At 51.8% G+C, this 16411-nt stretch overlaps 7 protein-coding genes across 7 annotated transcripts; 4 read left to right on the forward strand and 3 right to left on the reverse strand.

The window, feature by feature from the left end:
- Positions 1-10: 10 nt before the first annotated feature.
- PV08_11084 (uncharacterized protein) lies at positions 11-1628 on the reverse strand (the record flags this gene model as incomplete). Its single annotated transcript, XM_016385396.1, has 2 exons — positions 11-1557; positions 1610-1628. The coding sequence occupies 2 exons, from the start codon at positions 1626-1628 to the stop codon at positions 11-13; spliced, it is 1566 nt and encodes a 521-aa protein (XP_016230340.1).
- Positions 1629-2709: 1081 nt separating this feature from the next.
- Positions 2710-3790, forward strand: PV08_11085 (uncharacterized protein; the record flags this gene model as incomplete). The annotated part of the gene is made up of 2 exons (XM_016385397.1): positions 2710-3285; positions 3320-3790. 2 exons carry the CDS (start codon positions 2710-2712, stop codon positions 3788-3790), a joined length of 1047 nt encoding a protein of 348 aa, XP_016230341.1.
- Positions 3791-4308: 518 nt separating this feature from the next.
- On the forward strand, positions 4309-6282 carry PV08_11086 (uncharacterized protein; the record flags this gene model as incomplete). The annotated part of the gene is made up of 6 exons (XM_016385398.1): positions 4309-4583; positions 4632-4724; positions 4775-4982; positions 5032-6025; positions 6080-6144; positions 6196-6282. The coding sequence occupies 6 exons, from the start codon at positions 4309-4311 to the stop codon at positions 6280-6282; spliced, it is 1722 nt and encodes a 573-aa protein (XP_016230342.1).
- A 1569-nt stretch (positions 6283-7851) lies between these two features.
- Positions 7852-8326, reverse strand: PV08_11087 (uncharacterized protein; the record flags this gene model as incomplete). Its single annotated transcript, XM_016385399.1, has 2 exons — positions 7852-8184; positions 8279-8326. The coding sequence occupies 2 exons, from the start codon at positions 8324-8326 to the stop codon at positions 7852-7854; spliced, it is 381 nt and encodes a 126-aa protein (XP_016230343.1).
- A 2390-nt stretch (positions 8327-10716) lies between these two features.
- Positions 10717-12510, forward strand: PV08_11088 (uncharacterized protein; the record flags this gene model as incomplete). Its single annotated transcript, XM_016385400.1, has 2 exons — positions 10717-11529; positions 11635-12510. 2 exons carry the CDS (start codon positions 10717-10719, stop codon positions 12508-12510), a joined length of 1689 nt encoding a protein of 562 aa, XP_016230344.1.
- Positions 12511-12822: 312 nt separating this feature from the next.
- On the reverse strand, positions 12823-13773 carry PV08_11089 (uncharacterized protein; the record flags this gene model as incomplete). Its single annotated transcript, XM_016385401.1, has 1 exon — positions 12823-13773. The coding sequence occupies one exon, from the start codon at positions 13771-13773 to the stop codon at positions 12823-12825; it is 951 nt and encodes a 316-aa protein (XP_016230345.1).
- Positions 13774-14477: 704 nt separating this feature from the next.
- PV08_11090 (uncharacterized protein) lies at positions 14478-15781 on the forward strand (the record flags this gene model as incomplete). Its single annotated transcript, XM_016385402.1, has 2 exons — positions 14478-14490; positions 14916-15781. The coding sequence occupies 2 exons, from the start codon at positions 14478-14480 to the stop codon at positions 15779-15781; spliced, it is 879 nt and encodes a 292-aa protein (XP_016230346.1).
- Between the last annotated feature and the right edge of the window lie 630 nt (positions 15782-16411).

Here is a 16411-nt window from a genome sequence, read left to right on the forward strand (position 1 = left end):
GTTTAAAAAATTAGAGTATCAGAAACCCGACTTGATCTGTCTGCCGACGTCCATAGTTAATCCAGTTTTCTGAGTCGGTCTGTAGCCAATATGCTTCGAGAAACCTCATTACCCTGGGTCGATCGAGCTCACAGCTACAGCTCATAATACGATGGAACCGACGCCTGATCCAAACCTGTCTTGTTACGTCGCCTTTGCTCTCTGTACCAGCCACGAACAGAGACCATGTTTGGTCTTGGGCGAATGACTCCAGGTCGTGAAATGCCAGTAGAGACCTGAAGAGCTGGTTTCGGTGGTAGTTCAGGGTGCTTTCTGCGTTTGTTGTGCATTGTAGCGCTCGTAATTTGTAGACTGAAGTGGCGTGATAGATGGCATCAATCAGATTTCGGACATCAAGGTGTTCGGATTTCGTGCACCGGAGGCGTTCAGGTTTTGCAGATCCGAGTGCGCAGCGCCGAGCTTCTGAGAGCATGCGATCAATCTGCGCCAAAATGGTCTCGGTGTCCATATATGGCACCCCATGGACTCTTGATTGCCGGAGTATTCGCTCCATCCGAGTAATCTGCTGTATAGCAAGACAGAAACCTGCAAATCCAGAATCCTGATATGGTATGGCGACCATCTCTTGCAGTTCTTGAGGTTGGGGAGCATGGTTGTCATGCGATATGTGAAGATCATAACCGCTGACAGACGCATCGAAATCATAGTCGGTCAGGAGCGCCCAAGTGGTTGCAGCAAAGAGCTCCTCCGTCAAGAAAATTGTCGTTCGGTCCGAGATTGAGGGCTTTTCAATTGCTAGAATGACTTGTCGAGCTGCCTTTAGGTGCAATCGCCACACACCCGACGTAGGAAAGTGAATCTCCAAGTAGGAGAGAAGGATGACGCTCGCTAGTGTTGCATCTCCCCATCGCGAATGGGACGGCTGCCATGATTTCGTTGATGTGAGATTACTCATGACCCGAATGTCTTTGGACAGCAACCTTAGCGCCTGCTCACGATGGAATTGCATTGACCGATAAATTTTTCCTGTGTGCTGGTTATCACCTTGCGTTCTCGACACAATGTTTCCAGATGCTATAGCAAGAATGGTCGTGAGAAGCGTCGGTGAGTCCAAGGCAAGTGGCACAATCAAATTCCGCCATGGGTTGGCGTCGTCGTCATACCAGACCAGCTGATTGGCAACAACTCGGGTGAAGTGGTTCAACAGAAAGGCCGCTCCAGATTGGCTTAGCTGAGGGTTTTCTAGATTCGTTCGACACACCACAAATGGGTAGTTCCCAGGCCGGGAAGTGGTCGGCGAATCGGGCGTCGCCCGCTCTGAGGCCACGCTTGCCTGCTCTTGATTTTCAATGCGTTTGTAGCCACTGGTTTTTACAAGGCTCACATCTGCCTCACCATGGCAATAATATTTTCGATAAGGCCCCTTACTGACCGCGCCACACACCCACTTCAGTTGTTTCTCGTAGCCTGGGCATGACAGCTTTCGGGACACGCATTTCGAGCAGGCAGGAATGGTCCGGTCGCAGCGAATGCGACGGCGATTGCAGGTTCGACAGTCTCCCTCAGAGTCAGCATACGGCGCAAAAGATTGTGGGCGAACTGAACCTACCTTTCAGCGCTTGAGGCATGAGTGATCAGGCATGAGTGGCCGTCATGCTGTTGGCGTATACGCCAACCCCACCACGAGCTATTGCGAACAGCTCAGTTGAGAGTCGCCGACCTCGTGGATGTACACGCACAACTTTTGGCTTCTGGTTGCAAGAAGGTCTGATCAGAATCGGCAAGTTCGAACCTCGATGTCAAAAGGGAACACGGGATTGACCAATCGGGAAATTTTGCCGAGCGTGGACTGCGTACAGCTAACTAACGAAGGACGTTCTTCTTCTTGGTGAGGTAGAACCGAACGATGTTTTTTTCCCACAAGACAGCCATCGTCCTTAGTGGCGTCGAGCTGTTTGGACTCCTGAACACGACCGCCCTTACTGGCTAACGTGGAAGACGAGACGACATTGTGCAAGTGGCAGAGAATGACTTGTGAATGGATGCCATTAAATTTGATCCATTCGGTCTCGTTGGACTCGCTCCAACAGCGGGCTTGGGCAACAGTGGACTTAGGGGCTTAATGTGCAAACTTGTCTAGCAAACGGGTCGAAACTGATGAGTATACTTGGATATCTGAAGCACTGCGAGAAACGCTCTAACGTAAAAGCGGCATTTGTCTAGATCTTCGGTGTTATATATGATGTGAATGTGGACCTCATAGAAGTCATGGCGTACTAGAGCTTAAACTGTCCTCGAGAATGATCAGAGCATTCTAAAGTTGACTCAAACATAAAACAAGCTGAATGGGTTTCGGGTTTATCCCAAGGATAGTTGGGCTGATTACTCTTGATCGTGTTTCCGGCAAGTACAGTATTTACCCCATGGAATGGGATTAGGCTAAATTGCTGGGTCAGTCTGCATGTGACAGGACATTGAGAGTGCCATTGTGTTACCTACGGAGTGGTCCTGCATGGCACCCCAAGTAACCCAGAGACAGGGAATTTGAGGTCACAAGAGGTTGCCTCTTCTGCTGAACCCTATGCTTTGCGTGTGACACACAGTAGGTTGGGTGCGCCGTGCTTGTGTCACAAGGACCCATTCGTTCCACAAACTCTCCCGCCTTTGGTTTTTTTTGGCTTTTTGTTCATTGGTAACTCCATTTGATCCATGGCGTCCTCAGCTACTGGTGAACAGCCCTCGAGGAGCTCTAAGTATGCTCACGGAGCCCTGATCCCGGATGTTGAGAAACATGGAGAGAACCCAGTTATCATCCGACTGAGTGACGACGAGTTCCGCTCAGGAGTGACTAAGTTGGATACGATACAAGAATGTCTCGGGTACTTTCATCGAGACGGCTTCGTGGTCATGGAAAATGCCATCGACGAAAGCCTGGTTGATCGCCTCTACCAGCGAATGGTTCACGACAACAAAGAGTTTTTGAAGAAAAAGCACATGCACTGGAACCAAGGTGCCTCGACTGGAAATGTTAGCCAGATCCCTCCGCTGACGCCAGAATGGCTTGGTCGGGATTTCTACGTGAATCCGCACATGATCCGAGTGGTGGAAAACCTTCTCGGCCCTAAACCTGAGCTTCGCTTCATCAACAGCAACGTGGCCTGTCCGGGCGGTACCGGCCGTCAAGCAGTTCACAGCGACGTGAATCATGCATATCCTGAAACCCCATTTGGGATCGTCATCAACATCTATCTCCAGGACTCGGATGTCGAGAATGGAGTCACAGAAGTCTGGTGCTGAAACACACAATGCGTATCCTCAGAGGGAGCAGCAGGCCACGCCGACCAAAGGGTGGATCAAGAAGGAGTTCCTGCAGAAGCGAGCAAAGGTCAAACCTCCTGCGCAGCCAAAAGTGAAAAAAGGCAGTATCTGTTTCCGGGATCTGCGACTGTGGCACACCGGGATGCCAGACAAGAGTGATCGCCACCGCATCATGTTGGCGGTGGATTATTTTGCTCATTGGTACCAATGTCCCATGACAACCAAGTTGCCGCTATCAATGAAGGGAAAAGTCGAAAGAGAGTGGAAGCGGATATCGACCAAGGGAGTGGAGTGGGTGGAAGGAGACCTGAACAGCTTGGATGTGCCATTCTACCTGAACATGACACAGGATCCGTCGCAGTGCTTGCTTCAAACCGAGAACGGCTTTCAAGACCCCGTCGGACGACAAACGGGGAAGTACGTCTTTGATACTGCCAAAGTGACTGAAGAGAATTATTGGACTCCTGGGTGATGAGCCAGACAGTTCCTAATTCTGTGCCCGAGACCAAACCAAATGCGAGCTTTGAGGGGGATATGTCTTGACGCGTATGGTACGGGAGTAGGTCGGCAGATCGATACTCATGAAGGCTCGCGATGACTTTCAGAACAAGCATCCCCGGCGCCTGGATCACACTTAGCGGCGTGACAATTTAAGCATCTGGCTAAGCCAGGCACAAACAACCTCGTTGGAGTGACGACCGGGTGCGGGGACGCCAGGTACTTGTAGGTAGTCTGCATGTATCCGGTAAATGTGGGGTTGGTCCAGGCTCGTGAGGGATGGATGGGTTGGGGTAGCTGCCACTCCCCCAGGTGGGGACTGGAGGTGCCGGGGGTGGGAAGGACTTGTTGATCTTCATTATGACTTCTGGCCGAATTGGAACTCTGTCGATGGTGGACAGAAGTCTTCAAGAACATCCTGATTTCCTCAGTTGAAAGTATACGGATTCCAGACTGGTATTTTTCAGACTTCTTCCATCTAGCACGGAAGAAATGAGTTCTTCTGATGTGAAGTTGCCCGTTCGATACGAAGATCCTGAATACCAGCAAAACCACAGTAGCTTGTTTCTGGGGAAGCTGCTCAAACCTCTGGAAAATGTCCTTCCTCCCGGAGTGAGCCAGCAAGCTTTCAATTCAGCCATTGAAGAGTTTCAAAAGGTTGTCGGCAAAGAATATGTCTTTACAGGTGCCTCCCTTGAGGAATACGTCGATCCTTACGAGTTGTGGGAGAATGAAGGTAAACGGCGGATGCCCAGTGGTGCCGTATGGTATGTATTCGCATGGGAAAACCCGGACATCCGTTGACGATATCCTAGCCCCGCCTCGGAAGAGCAGCTGCGAGGTATCCTCAGCGTTGCAAACAAATATGGAATACCAGTGTGGACCTTTTCGCGCGGCAAGAATCTAGGGTATGCCTGAGTTGCTACACACGCGTTCCCACTGCTGACTGAGATTGCAGTTATGGTGGCCCTGCTCCGAGACTGAACGGCTCAGTTGCCTTGGATTTGCATCGTATGAACAAGATCATCGAGGTCGACGACAAGTTCTCTTATGCGGTTGTCGAGCCGGGAGTCACATTCACCGACCTGTACCAATACTGTGCCAAACACAAGCTCAAAGTTTGGCCCAGTGTTCCGTCGTTGGGTTGGGGAAGTGTAGTCGGGAATGTATGTAGGCAATATTGGCCTCTGAGGATATGGCTAACATGTTGAACAGACGGTGGATCGTGGAACAGGCTTCACACCAACAGCAACACACCACCAACACATCTGTGGACTCGAGGTCATGCTTGCTGACGGAGACGTTGTCCGAACGGGCCAATTTGCAATTTCGAATTCGCCATCGTCCCACTTGTCAAAGTTCACGTTCGGTCCATCGATAGAAGGTCTTTTCCTGCAGAGTAATCTTGCCATCGTCACAAAGCTTGGTATATGGCTCCATCCGCAACCGCAGGCATACATGTCGTGCTCTTTTGATATGCCAAACTTTGAAGATGTCGTAACCATTGTCGAAATCTTTGGAGCGTTACGACGAGACGGATTACTGCCGAACACCGTCTATGTTTCCAACATCGTTGAGTGGCTTGGTATGACCGGGAAGCGAGCCGAACTGTGGCCCAAAGAGGGACCAATCCCGGAATGGAGATTGAAGGAGCTTCAGAAGCAGCTTGGTTTTGGATACTGGAATGTCAAGTTTGGTCTATACGGAGCGAAAGAAGTCGTCCAGGCGCATTTCAACGAGCTCAAGAAGATCATCGGCAAGGCCGCCCCAGGATCCGTGGACAGGCTCCAGGGACACATTTTCTCAGGCGACAACGACGAGCTGCTCGAAGCGACCTCAATCCCTGACCCTCATGGAGGCTTCTTCGTTGGCGTGCCTAGTCTGTGGAGCTTACCAATGGTCAAATACCGCTTGCCTACGGACCGAGTCGGCATCGGCGCTCACGCAGACTACTCGCCCATCATCCCATCGGATGGCAAGACAGTGCTAGAATGGGTGACGGCAGCCAAGAAAGTCTGTGAAGCAGAAGGCTTCGACCTGTTCTGTGACTTCTTCATGCACGAGCGCCATGTTATCTTTGTCAACATGATGGTTTTTGACAAGACGAACCCTGACCACAGGCGATCGGTTGACACCATCTTCCGGAATCTTCTTCGGGAGGGCCGCAAGCGTGGCTTCAGCAACTATCGCTCACACGTCAACTACATGGGTAAGTGAAGCCTGCGAGTTCACCGATAGTCTCAACCGCTGACTGACGACGTAGATCTTGTGGCCGACGCGTATGACTTTAATGACCACGCATACCGGAGATTCGTCGAGAAACTGAAGGTATACACCGCCAGATCCACGTGTCGCATTTCGTTTCTAACAATTCTCTAGGATAGCCTTGATCCTCAGGGGATTCTGTCACCGGGAAAACAGGGTATCTGGCCTGCGAAGTACAGAAATTTCCGTGGGAAATTATAGGAATAGAGAGACAATGCATAATTACCAGTCCCGATATTCCATTCATTTACTGCGTACGTGAAACAATGAGGAAAGAAACAGAGTAAAATATCGCATCACGGCGAACTGGCCAATGTGTGGTTGCACCACTCGCAGGTCAGTGTTAAGACGCACACCTAACAGGGCACACTCACAGATGGGAGAAGTAGAGACAAAGCAAAAGGGGAGTGCAGACAGAAAATTTGTTGGAATGTCAGGGCGCCATTCAGGGGCAACATCCCATAATAGAGTTGAGAAGGCATAAGAGTTCAGGGGTAGGTGTTTATAAAGGGACCAAAACGTCTTGGTGAGATGATGGGGGCTCATAGGTTCTAATACCCATTTCAATGAATGTGAATGCCTACAAGGTTGAGAAGTTTGCACTAGATCAGAAGCGTGACCCGACTGTGTGCGAGTATGTGTGTCTGTATAAATCAACCACCCTTTGACCATCGAACCTCGCGGTGTGGAACAGGGCTGTCGCTTTATATCTCTTGACTAAAACGATACAACACAAAGCAAAGGAACCTTGGGCTGAGGGCCGGCAGTCATATCCGCGGCCTGCTTTCGGTAGGACATGCCCGGTCTTGTGCCAGTATTGACCATTCTGGCAAAGCTGTGAGAGGCTGACTCGCTCAAGTGCCCAGCGAGGTTGGCGTGGGTACTCGCGCCTCCTAGGTTGTTGAGTCGCAGAGTGTTTTTCTCCTTCTGTACGGAGTACTGCTTTCCGGCACTTGGCTCCCATCTGCGGCTCTCAAACCAACCTCTACCCCCGTCCGCAAATGATCGGAATTCTATCTGGCTGGGTCGGTGCACCCTTCTGCACTGCGTTTGGAATGGCTCTGGCAGCCACTAATGTGTGAGGCGGTCAAGATGGCTTATATACGTGACTATTTCTCAGAATTCCGACCGAGAGAGGCTGAAATGCAGCGGCACCATCGACACAAAACATGTTGGCTGTTATACTACGGGCAGATAGCATCTTCGTGGGTCATGAATGACTGACTACCTCTCCCTAAGGACTCTTGATTGCCATTTTACCATGAAGTAGGGACCAAGTGCTACAAATGTGTCCCTAGATAGATGTGCTTTTGTGGTTGTAAGGGCATGAAGATAACTAATCTTGACAATTGACTAGCAAGGATATTATAGCCCCAAGAGCCTATAGACCAGTATAGCAGACAGAATGACATTGTCTTCCGATCTTTCCCTCTACAATCACAACGCGCCTGCGTAGAATGAATGCGCGCTGCAGAGAAGAGAGGCGCCCATCTTCGACTGTACAAGTACATCGGACCAACCCAGAATAGCCACCAACAACGATTACTACAACAGGTTATCGTCGCTTCGATATTCTCAGGCTGCCGCCGCCCTCTTCTGTTATTTTGGTTGTGCCCTGAACGGAAATCAATGCGTTTGCCTGAAGCTGCCAGGCCTTGGAACTGCGCTCAAGTCTCTCCTTTTTCCGACGGATACTGTTGCAAACTTCAAGCACGTGACCACTGAGGCTGGCAGGATGTATGTTTCATACGACGAGGATCAAGTACTGCCTCAAGATTCTGGACCGCCAGGTCGGCCGTCAGGACGCGGTGGGTTCGTATCGAACCTGGCATGATCTGTTTCCTCTTCTCGTGCAGTAGACTCAGTCACAATGCTCCGTCCCTCAGTGGCGGTGTCGGTGGATTGTTGTATGTTTGCGTTCTTGGTCAATTCTCGCTGCTTGAGTACTTCGCGGTAATTGTCGACAATATCTCGCGCATTTTGGACCACCATTGCTCTCTGCGCCTGAAGCTCCACGTCATCGAGTCGATCATTGTCCTGCCTCACGCCCTTGTTCCAGGTGCGAGGAAACCACCACCAGATGAAAAGGAGCATGACTCCAGCCTGCAGAGGTCGACGGGTCAGTGTCTGGGACAAACCACCCCAACCCAACACTAGGAGCCTGCTTGCTCGTTAACACCGAAGAGACACAACATACGAGTCCACCCAGGATGCCCGCAGGCACAGTACTGCTCCAATTCGCCATGTTAAACCAGTCAGCTCAAGTGTCTTAGTCCCAGGCTGCAGAGCAAGAACAGAGAAAGTTAAACATGAGCAACATCAATGATTTGAGTTGGCGCCCAGGCTTTGGTCCAGCGACGAAGGCGTGCCAGCTGGCGATCAGAAGATCATCCAAGACTGTCTATCTGCCTGACCAGGGAGCCAAGTGAGCCACATGAGCCAGACCCTGGACGCGGAGGGGTTACATTGAGACTGTCGCCCCGCGGGGAACATGCGCTTAGTGATCCAAGTCGACCATGCCCAATACCTGGAATTGTAACAGCGATTCGACAATCATCATGCCAAACCACGGAACTAGCAACGAATCAATTCTACGTGGTTCCCCCGGCCTGGCGCAAATGCAGCATACCCTTGTTGCTCGGAACATGTTTGGCCGACCGTTGGGGGCGGACATTTCTCTTGCCTAGAGGCTCATCGAAGACTCCAAAAGAACCACGGACCTTTACCGCCGCACAAAAGGGCCTTCAGAGCCAACCGCGATCGGAATGGAGTAGAAGTCACCAGCCAGGTCCTGCTTGCGCCCGAACCAGTGGGGGCCGAAGGACATGGTTGGTATTCATCGTTTTGTGTAACGGCAGGTCGCTCCTATAGTTGTAGTCAGTCAACTAATTCTCTTCACGCTGCTACAACCACAGGTTCGAGGGGCCGTCCTATACCATACTTATCCCCCTTCAGAATGACAAGTGACAAAGGCGTCGAGATTCTGAAGATGAAACACCCTCTTTCTCCGCCTGCCCCTGCCAGACATGGCGTACGTCAGAGTCCGTTTGCCAACGATCATCGGTAAACTGTATCGTCCCGTTTCATACCCTCTCGACGTGGATGCTTAGAGTAGATATGACATCTTTCGGGGAAGTGGACAGAATGCGCAGCCTCTTTCTTTCCGGAGTGTCAACTACCTCTGCTTCCAAGTTCAATTTCAGCGGGGTTGATCCAAGCTTGCTCGCTCGAGCGTTAGGAAGAACGGAATCAGTGATCAACATCGGGGCACCCTCACTGACCTCTGTCGCATCTCCCCTCTTCAAAGCCCGGGTATATTCTATCGGCACAGGCCGCTCCCGTCATAAGCTTCGAGGTAAAAGGAAGATTCACGGACATCTTTGCGTCGGCCATTATGTCCATTGGTATATTGACTGTTGGAACTCCGAATTGGCGTATAGCTCAACAACCGTTTACAGCAAAGCACACCATTGCGCCAGCTACTGCTGGGTAGTGGGAGCCTCGTGAACATCAGCGTCTGTTTTCCCTACGTCAGCATTGCGAGGCCAGTCATCGAAGACTGCTTTGCGCTTGATCTCGACATTCTTCAGTGGGTGACCCATACGAGGACTTTCGTATGTAGAGGACATGCAAGGGGGTTGATGCATTGAGTCTGTTCGAGACTAAGATATCTGTCGACGACGAGTAGCTGAGCACTCGGTCGACGCTATCTTCGTTTCCCGAGAGAGATCATCATTTTGCTGATTCCAGGTAGAGTCCTGTGAATGTACCTTGCCAGAGCCGGCCACCTCGGCGACCTGAGGTCAGTGTTTGCGGGAGCTGGCTCCCAAAGAGGCCGACTGCTAACCATCCACCTCCCTCCGCCTCTGCCTCCGCCTCCGTAAGGTCTTGGAGAGCGCAATCGCTTCGCCTCTATTTCCTTATTATCAACATAGATCTATAAAGTATTAGTAGATATTACGAACCGACAGTGTTATTGGAACCGTCCCTCGAATAGAATGATTACTCGCTACAGTTCGTAGGTTCACAGGTAAATACCAAGTCGATCTGAGCTTATAAATCGTTCTATACATGTGAGCACTCAATGTATGAGGAGCGGAACCGTCTTTCAGAGCGCCCTCCGCCTCTAGGGGGTCTGGGAGCGGAGGCGGAGGCGGGAGCCAGCTCCGGTCCCCCCTGAGGCCTGGAATTCGGCTGGGCGGATGTGTCATCAGTATTGGTGGTGTGAACCACGGTCACCCTCTTGCGCTGATATTTGCTGGTTGTAGGATTATTTATATCTACTAATTCCCCTATCACTAATACGCAAACTTACCGGAATGGGCAGGATGATTGGTTGTCTATCGGATTATCGGCGGGCGATCATAATGTTTACTATCGGACTACGTTCTCCGCGTGTCGAACGACATCGAACAATGGAGATGTGCGTTTTTTACATGACATCCCCACTTGCGACCACCGGCATCGAGTTGACCATCGAAAGAAGGAGTCTGTCCAGGTTGTACAACACCCGAGTCCCAGAATCTAGAAATATAAATTCCTGGGTGTCGTCAAGGAGACGTTCGACCAGCAGAGCCTCGGAGTCTAATCAACGTTCAACGTTCAACATTAAACATAAAACCCACACAAGCAATCATGGTGGCCGACTGGAAATCCCGCGCCGCCGCAAAACGGGACGCCATCTTAAAGTCCATCCCGGACAAGTGGCGCCTGGAGAAGATCCCCTCGGTCGAGGAGCAAAAGGACATCACGGGACCTTACATCCAGCAGTTCTTGACGGACCAAGAGATCGAAATCACCGAGGCCGACGCTGTCGGGATCGCCGAGAAGGTCGCGGCAGGAACATGGTCCGCCGTGTCTGTGACGGAGGCGTTTTGCCATCGGGCGTCGTTGGCCCACCAGCTGGTCAACTGTCTACACGAGACGTTCTTCGACGCGGCTCTGGCCTCGGCGAAGGAGCTTGACGCGTACTACGCCAAACACAAGACGACCATCGGCCCGCTGCACGGCGTTCCTGTGTCTCTGAAAGATCAATTCCACGTCAAGGACGTCGAGACCACCATGGGCTACGTCGGGTGGCTCGACACGTTCGAAGGAGCCGCTGGCGACCCTCGCGCAAAGACGTTTGAGAGCGAGATGGTCAAGGAACTCCGCGCTCTCGGGGCGGTCCTGTACTGCAAGACCAGCGTGCCGCACACACTCATGTCCGGCGAGACGGTCAACAACATCATCGGCTATACCTGGAACCCCAAGGACCGCTATCTCTGTTCCGGCGGCAGCTCGGGCGGCGAGGGAGCATTGATAGGCCTGCGAGGCTCTCCGGGAGGATTTGGCACCGACATTGGTGGCTCGATCCGCATCCCAGCGGCGTTCAACGGTCTGTACGGCATTCGTCCGAGTGCAGGGAGACTTCCGTACGAAGGCATGGCCAACAGCATGGACGGCCAGGTATGTAGTTCCCCGCACTTTGCCCTAAACCCCACTTGCCCTCAGCTCCCTTGTAAAGTGATCCTGACTCGTCAAGAATGTATGTATGCTGACCTGGAAGAACAGAACAGTGTCCTGTCGGTCGTCGGACCACTGGCCACCACGGCGCGATCTGTGACACTCTTGACCAAAGCCATCCTCTCGACGAAACCGTGGCTCCAAGACCCATTGGTGGTCGACATGCCCTGGCGCGACGCGGAGGAACAGGCCATCGTGGACCTCGTCAAGTCGGCGTCTTCTCAGGGCCAGCTCAGCTTCGGGGTGTTAAAGACAGACGGCACCGTCAACCCGCAGCCGCCGGTCGCGCGCGCCGTGGAAATGGTGGCCGAAGCACTCACCAAGGCAGGGCACAAGGTGATTGAGTGGAAGCCCCCGTCGCACGCGAGGTTGTACGACATTGTGTTCAAGACGTGGACCTACGACGGCGGCAAGGACGTGCACGAGGCGTTTGCGCTCTCCGGCGAGGCCATGTCGCCGCAGATCAAGATGTCGTTCGGCGACAAGCCCGTGCAGGAATTCACGGGTTCCCAGGTCGCCGCCAACAACGTGGCGAGGCGCAAGTTCCTCAAGGAGTACATGGACTACTGGAACGCCACGGCGCAGGAGACCGGCACCGGCAGGCCCGTCGACGGCGTCGTCTGCCCCGTCGCCCCCTACGCGGCCGCCCGACCCGAAAAGTACCTGTACTACGGCTACACCACGTTCGTCAACGGCCTGGATTACACGAGCGTCGTGGTGCCCGTGACGACCGCCGACAAGACCAAGGACCACTATCCGCAGGGGTACTCGCCCATCAATGATCTCGACAAGACGACCTTTGACGACTACGATGCCGAAATATACGACGGTGCCCATGTCAGCGTGCAGATTGTCGGAAGGAGATTTACTGAAGAGAAAATGCTCGCCATCGCCGAATATGTGGGCAGGCTCTTGGGAAAATAGAGATCTGACTCGGTTCGGTTATTCTTTTGTGCAAGACTCTGTAGGTAGGTAGATACTCTGAATGGTTACTGTGATCTCGGTTCTATCTACGGAGGACTCAGTATTCCACGAACGAATTTTCCCCTTGTCAACGATTCAGGGCGCGCGGCTTCGACACCACCAGCTTCGAGCCCAGGGAACAAGATGTACCAGACACAGGTGGCGACGTTTAAAGTAAAGGAAAGTCGTCGGTTGATTGCAAAACATATCATTCGCAGTTGACTCGTAGACCGTAGACAACCATTTCCATTTCCATATGGGAGTCCGGATACTTTAGTCCACCTTGGCCTTTTCGAGGTCGACGTCTTCCAATGTACCCCACAGATCCACGCCAACCATCTCTCGCAGTCTTGCTGCCTCTCTACTCGTGTCCTCTTCGAGTGATGACGGTACATGTGACGTTTTCCTCTTCACACTCTCCTTCTTTCGCGATGGTGTTGTGCTCGTGGTACCCGTACCCGAAGCCTGACTAGACACACTTCTAGTCTGCACGCAGTCCTCCTGGACAAGGATATTACTCAAGATCTGGTCGAAATCAACACTGCCATCGGATGTTGTTGCTGAGGTCGTAGCGTTGTGAGCGGAGCTGTGCTTTTCCTTTTCCTTTTCCTCTTCGTGCGCTTTCTTCTTTTTCTTCTTCTTTTTCGACTCCGAGGCACACGCTCCATCCGCCTTACTGGTGCTGGTCTGCGGGGGTAGCGGCGACGGTGAAGGAGGATATCGACACTGACTTGGAAACTCGCAATTCTCGCAGCCTCGTAATGTTCGTGCTGGGTTACTGGCAATGTGAAAGACTTTTCGACGCCACGTAGCCCAAGCCTTCCATGCAACGTAGTCGAATTCGCTTGAGCAGCTCTTATTCTTCTTCTTTCTCCGCAGGCTCGGACGATCCGTCTCGCCGGAGCAGTAGTAGTGGCCGTCAACCAGACATCGTCGTGTCACACCCAGCGGATATCGTGAGTGGCATAGATGACATATCCAGACCCAAGCCATTGGTTCGTCTGCTGGAGGTTTGGGGATCGCCTTGTTCTCGCCTGGCTTATGTACCCGATCGGTGGCCATCTCGATGTGGTGGAACGGCACGATGTATTCCAGTGAAGCGGCTTCTGGGACGTAAGTGGGCGTTCGTGGTGATCTCAGGTCCTCGTCAGAAGAGATGCTAAAGAATGAAGTATCAAGCTTGGTGTTAGGGCCGTTCTTGGCCTGTCCGATCGAAAGGCCCATCGTGAGTTAGCGAAAGCCGGTGTGATGATGAGACACGTAGGGAACATGCCCTGGAGTTGTTCCATTCCGACAAGACGAGATCAAGAGTTCTTTGTTTGTGCCAGTGATGGCGTCGATGTGGGCGCATTCGGAGGAGAGAGAGGATTCGCAGCCATTTTCTTTGTTTACAGGGGCATTCGATCACGGATTCAAGTGATACAGGTGTCCGACAAAGCATGGAACATGGTAGTCTCATTGTTGAATAGATGGAGCGAGGGTGACGACGCAAGAGGAAAACAATGAGAAGACATGATGGTTACGGATGCCTACAGTTGTGAGATGGGTGCTCTTTCTTACCTCTGTAACTGTACCCAGAGCACACCATCATCCTTGAATAGGATCTCAAGGCCGTTGATGATTAGTTGCAACGTCTGGGAGGTGAAGGCAGGTCTCTCCTTGTAAGTTGAAGCGGCGAGTGTCGCTGTGGGATGACGAGAGGTGTTTTTTGGAGTCTAGGTCGGTCAATACGGAGCACCTTCTTTGAAACACTGACTTGGCTGTGATGATCATGATAATCACCAGCTAGCGACGGCGTCACAGAGTATCCGTCCGCGGAGGGGAGAGAGTTCGATGGGCTGAGCTGAGCGAAGTGGCTACTGACTGCGCCCAGCACAAAACACTCACTAGCCCAGCCTTGCAGATTATCGCTCAGCCTGGTCTCAGATATGTCAGACAATGGTTTATTTCAGTCTGCCCCACACCGCGCAGCATAAATAAGTGCCAAGACCTTCTAATGACCAGTCAGACATAATCCCCAGCCTCGTTCCACCAGAGCCTCATCTTCCTGCCACTGGACAATTTCCCTTACCAACCATCCCGACTCCTTCGCAACCAGCCATCCACGGAGGACACAGACGAGGCTGGACCTCCAATTTGCGCAAACCTACATGTACCCATCACACTGCTCACTCGTGTCTGTGACTGCTAACATTCCAGAGTTCCATCTCGTTGTGATCTGTGATCTTGATTCAGCCATCTGCTTTCGCACACCTTTCAAGCCACACCAACCACTGACCAAACGACACGCAAGCCTTACACATACCATACCACATATCTTCTGAGCTCTGACCTGTGCATACGAATCTACTCTTCTCCTGCTACAGCGTCGACAAAGGCCTTCAAAATTGCTCCACCGAATATCACAGTTTGTGCTTTTGTCGTTTCACCCAACACCTCCCAGACCACCAGCTGCATACCATCATCACCACCACCCCCAAGTCCTCGTCGGCCAGTCTCACCTCGCAGCTATCAGTCGAACCCTATACCCATCAAATCCCTTCCCGACAGCTCCCACCTCCTCTCAGGCCCAGGACTCAGTCCACCACCCCCGGTCCGATTTCGTGTCCTTGGACCTCCCCCGTCGTCATCCTCGATATTCGCATACCAACACAAACGAGCCCGAAGTGCACCTACGTCCACTACCATTACTTCACTTGGATCTTTCGCCGTTCTAAGCCAGTCGTCGTCCGCACATTACACTTGGTCATCGACAGCAACGAGTGTACCGAGCAACAACTGTTACGGTCACAACAGCAGCAGCAGCTACAGCCACCACCACAACCACAACCGCACCAACTCGGCCCCGGAACTCACCACACCCCTAGAACCCACGACTCCCATACAAGATGCAATCCAACTACGTGATAGCGATCATCGTGATCATCCTGTTCGTGGTGCTGGCGATAGTGGGATACGCCATCTACGCGGTACAGAACCGAGTCAGTCTCTTTGCCAAGAGGGAAAAGGAACTCGACGAAGAAGAGGAGTGAATGCTCAGCGCGCCGTGTTTCGAAAAGTACGATTTAAACTTGACGACCACGACGGCGATGACACTGAGAATGACCCTATTCCCGATCATCGCCACAAGACTGATGAGCTCGAGGAAGACGATGAGGAAGAGGAACACAAAGGCCAAAGAACCGTGTCTGGTTTGTTGCGGTTCGAAGATGACCGACATTCTTGGTTTTGATTTTTTGGTCCATTCCGATTTTTGCCTGTTTGGGTTTCGATTGTTGTTGATTGTGATTCTGATGTAAATCACTCACACTCACACTCACACTCTACGTTACGACGACACGAAGGAAACGAGAATGGCTCTCCGCAACTAGGGGGGTACTGCAATATTTTGTATATATCCGATCCCGTGCATTGGTATTGAACATCTTCGAGAAGGAAAAAGAAAAGGGCAAGGCGCAAAAGGAATGATGATGATGATGGATTGACTTTTTATTTTTATTTTTATTTTTCGGGAGGACAGGAATAGGGAAATGATGGGGAACACAGTTAGGTATATAAACACCCAAGCAAGGTATACGAATATACATACATTCAACCAGAACACCTGGTACGGAGCACCCGTTGATGTTCATCCATGTCCGTTCATCTTGTACTCTGTACGTATACAGGGACTCTCCATCTGTGTGATCCATCAGGAGGACTCCGTGCTGCGTACCTAATGTGTACTTTTCTTGGTTCGGCCATATTGGAAAATTGAAGACTACTTACCTACATGCCCAAGGTACTTAGCATGGCTCCAGGTATCTACTACCTACCTTTGTAATAGTAACATGTACATCCTACTCGGCACGTTGTACAGACC

Source organism: Exophiala spinifera (assembly GCF_000836115.1).
Source record: "Exophiala spinifera strain CBS 89968 unplaced genomic scaffold supercont1.9, whole genome shotgun sequence".
Taxonomy (NCBI): Eukaryota; Fungi; Ascomycota; class Eurotiomycetes; order Chaetothyriales; family Herpotrichiellaceae; genus Exophiala; species Exophiala spinifera.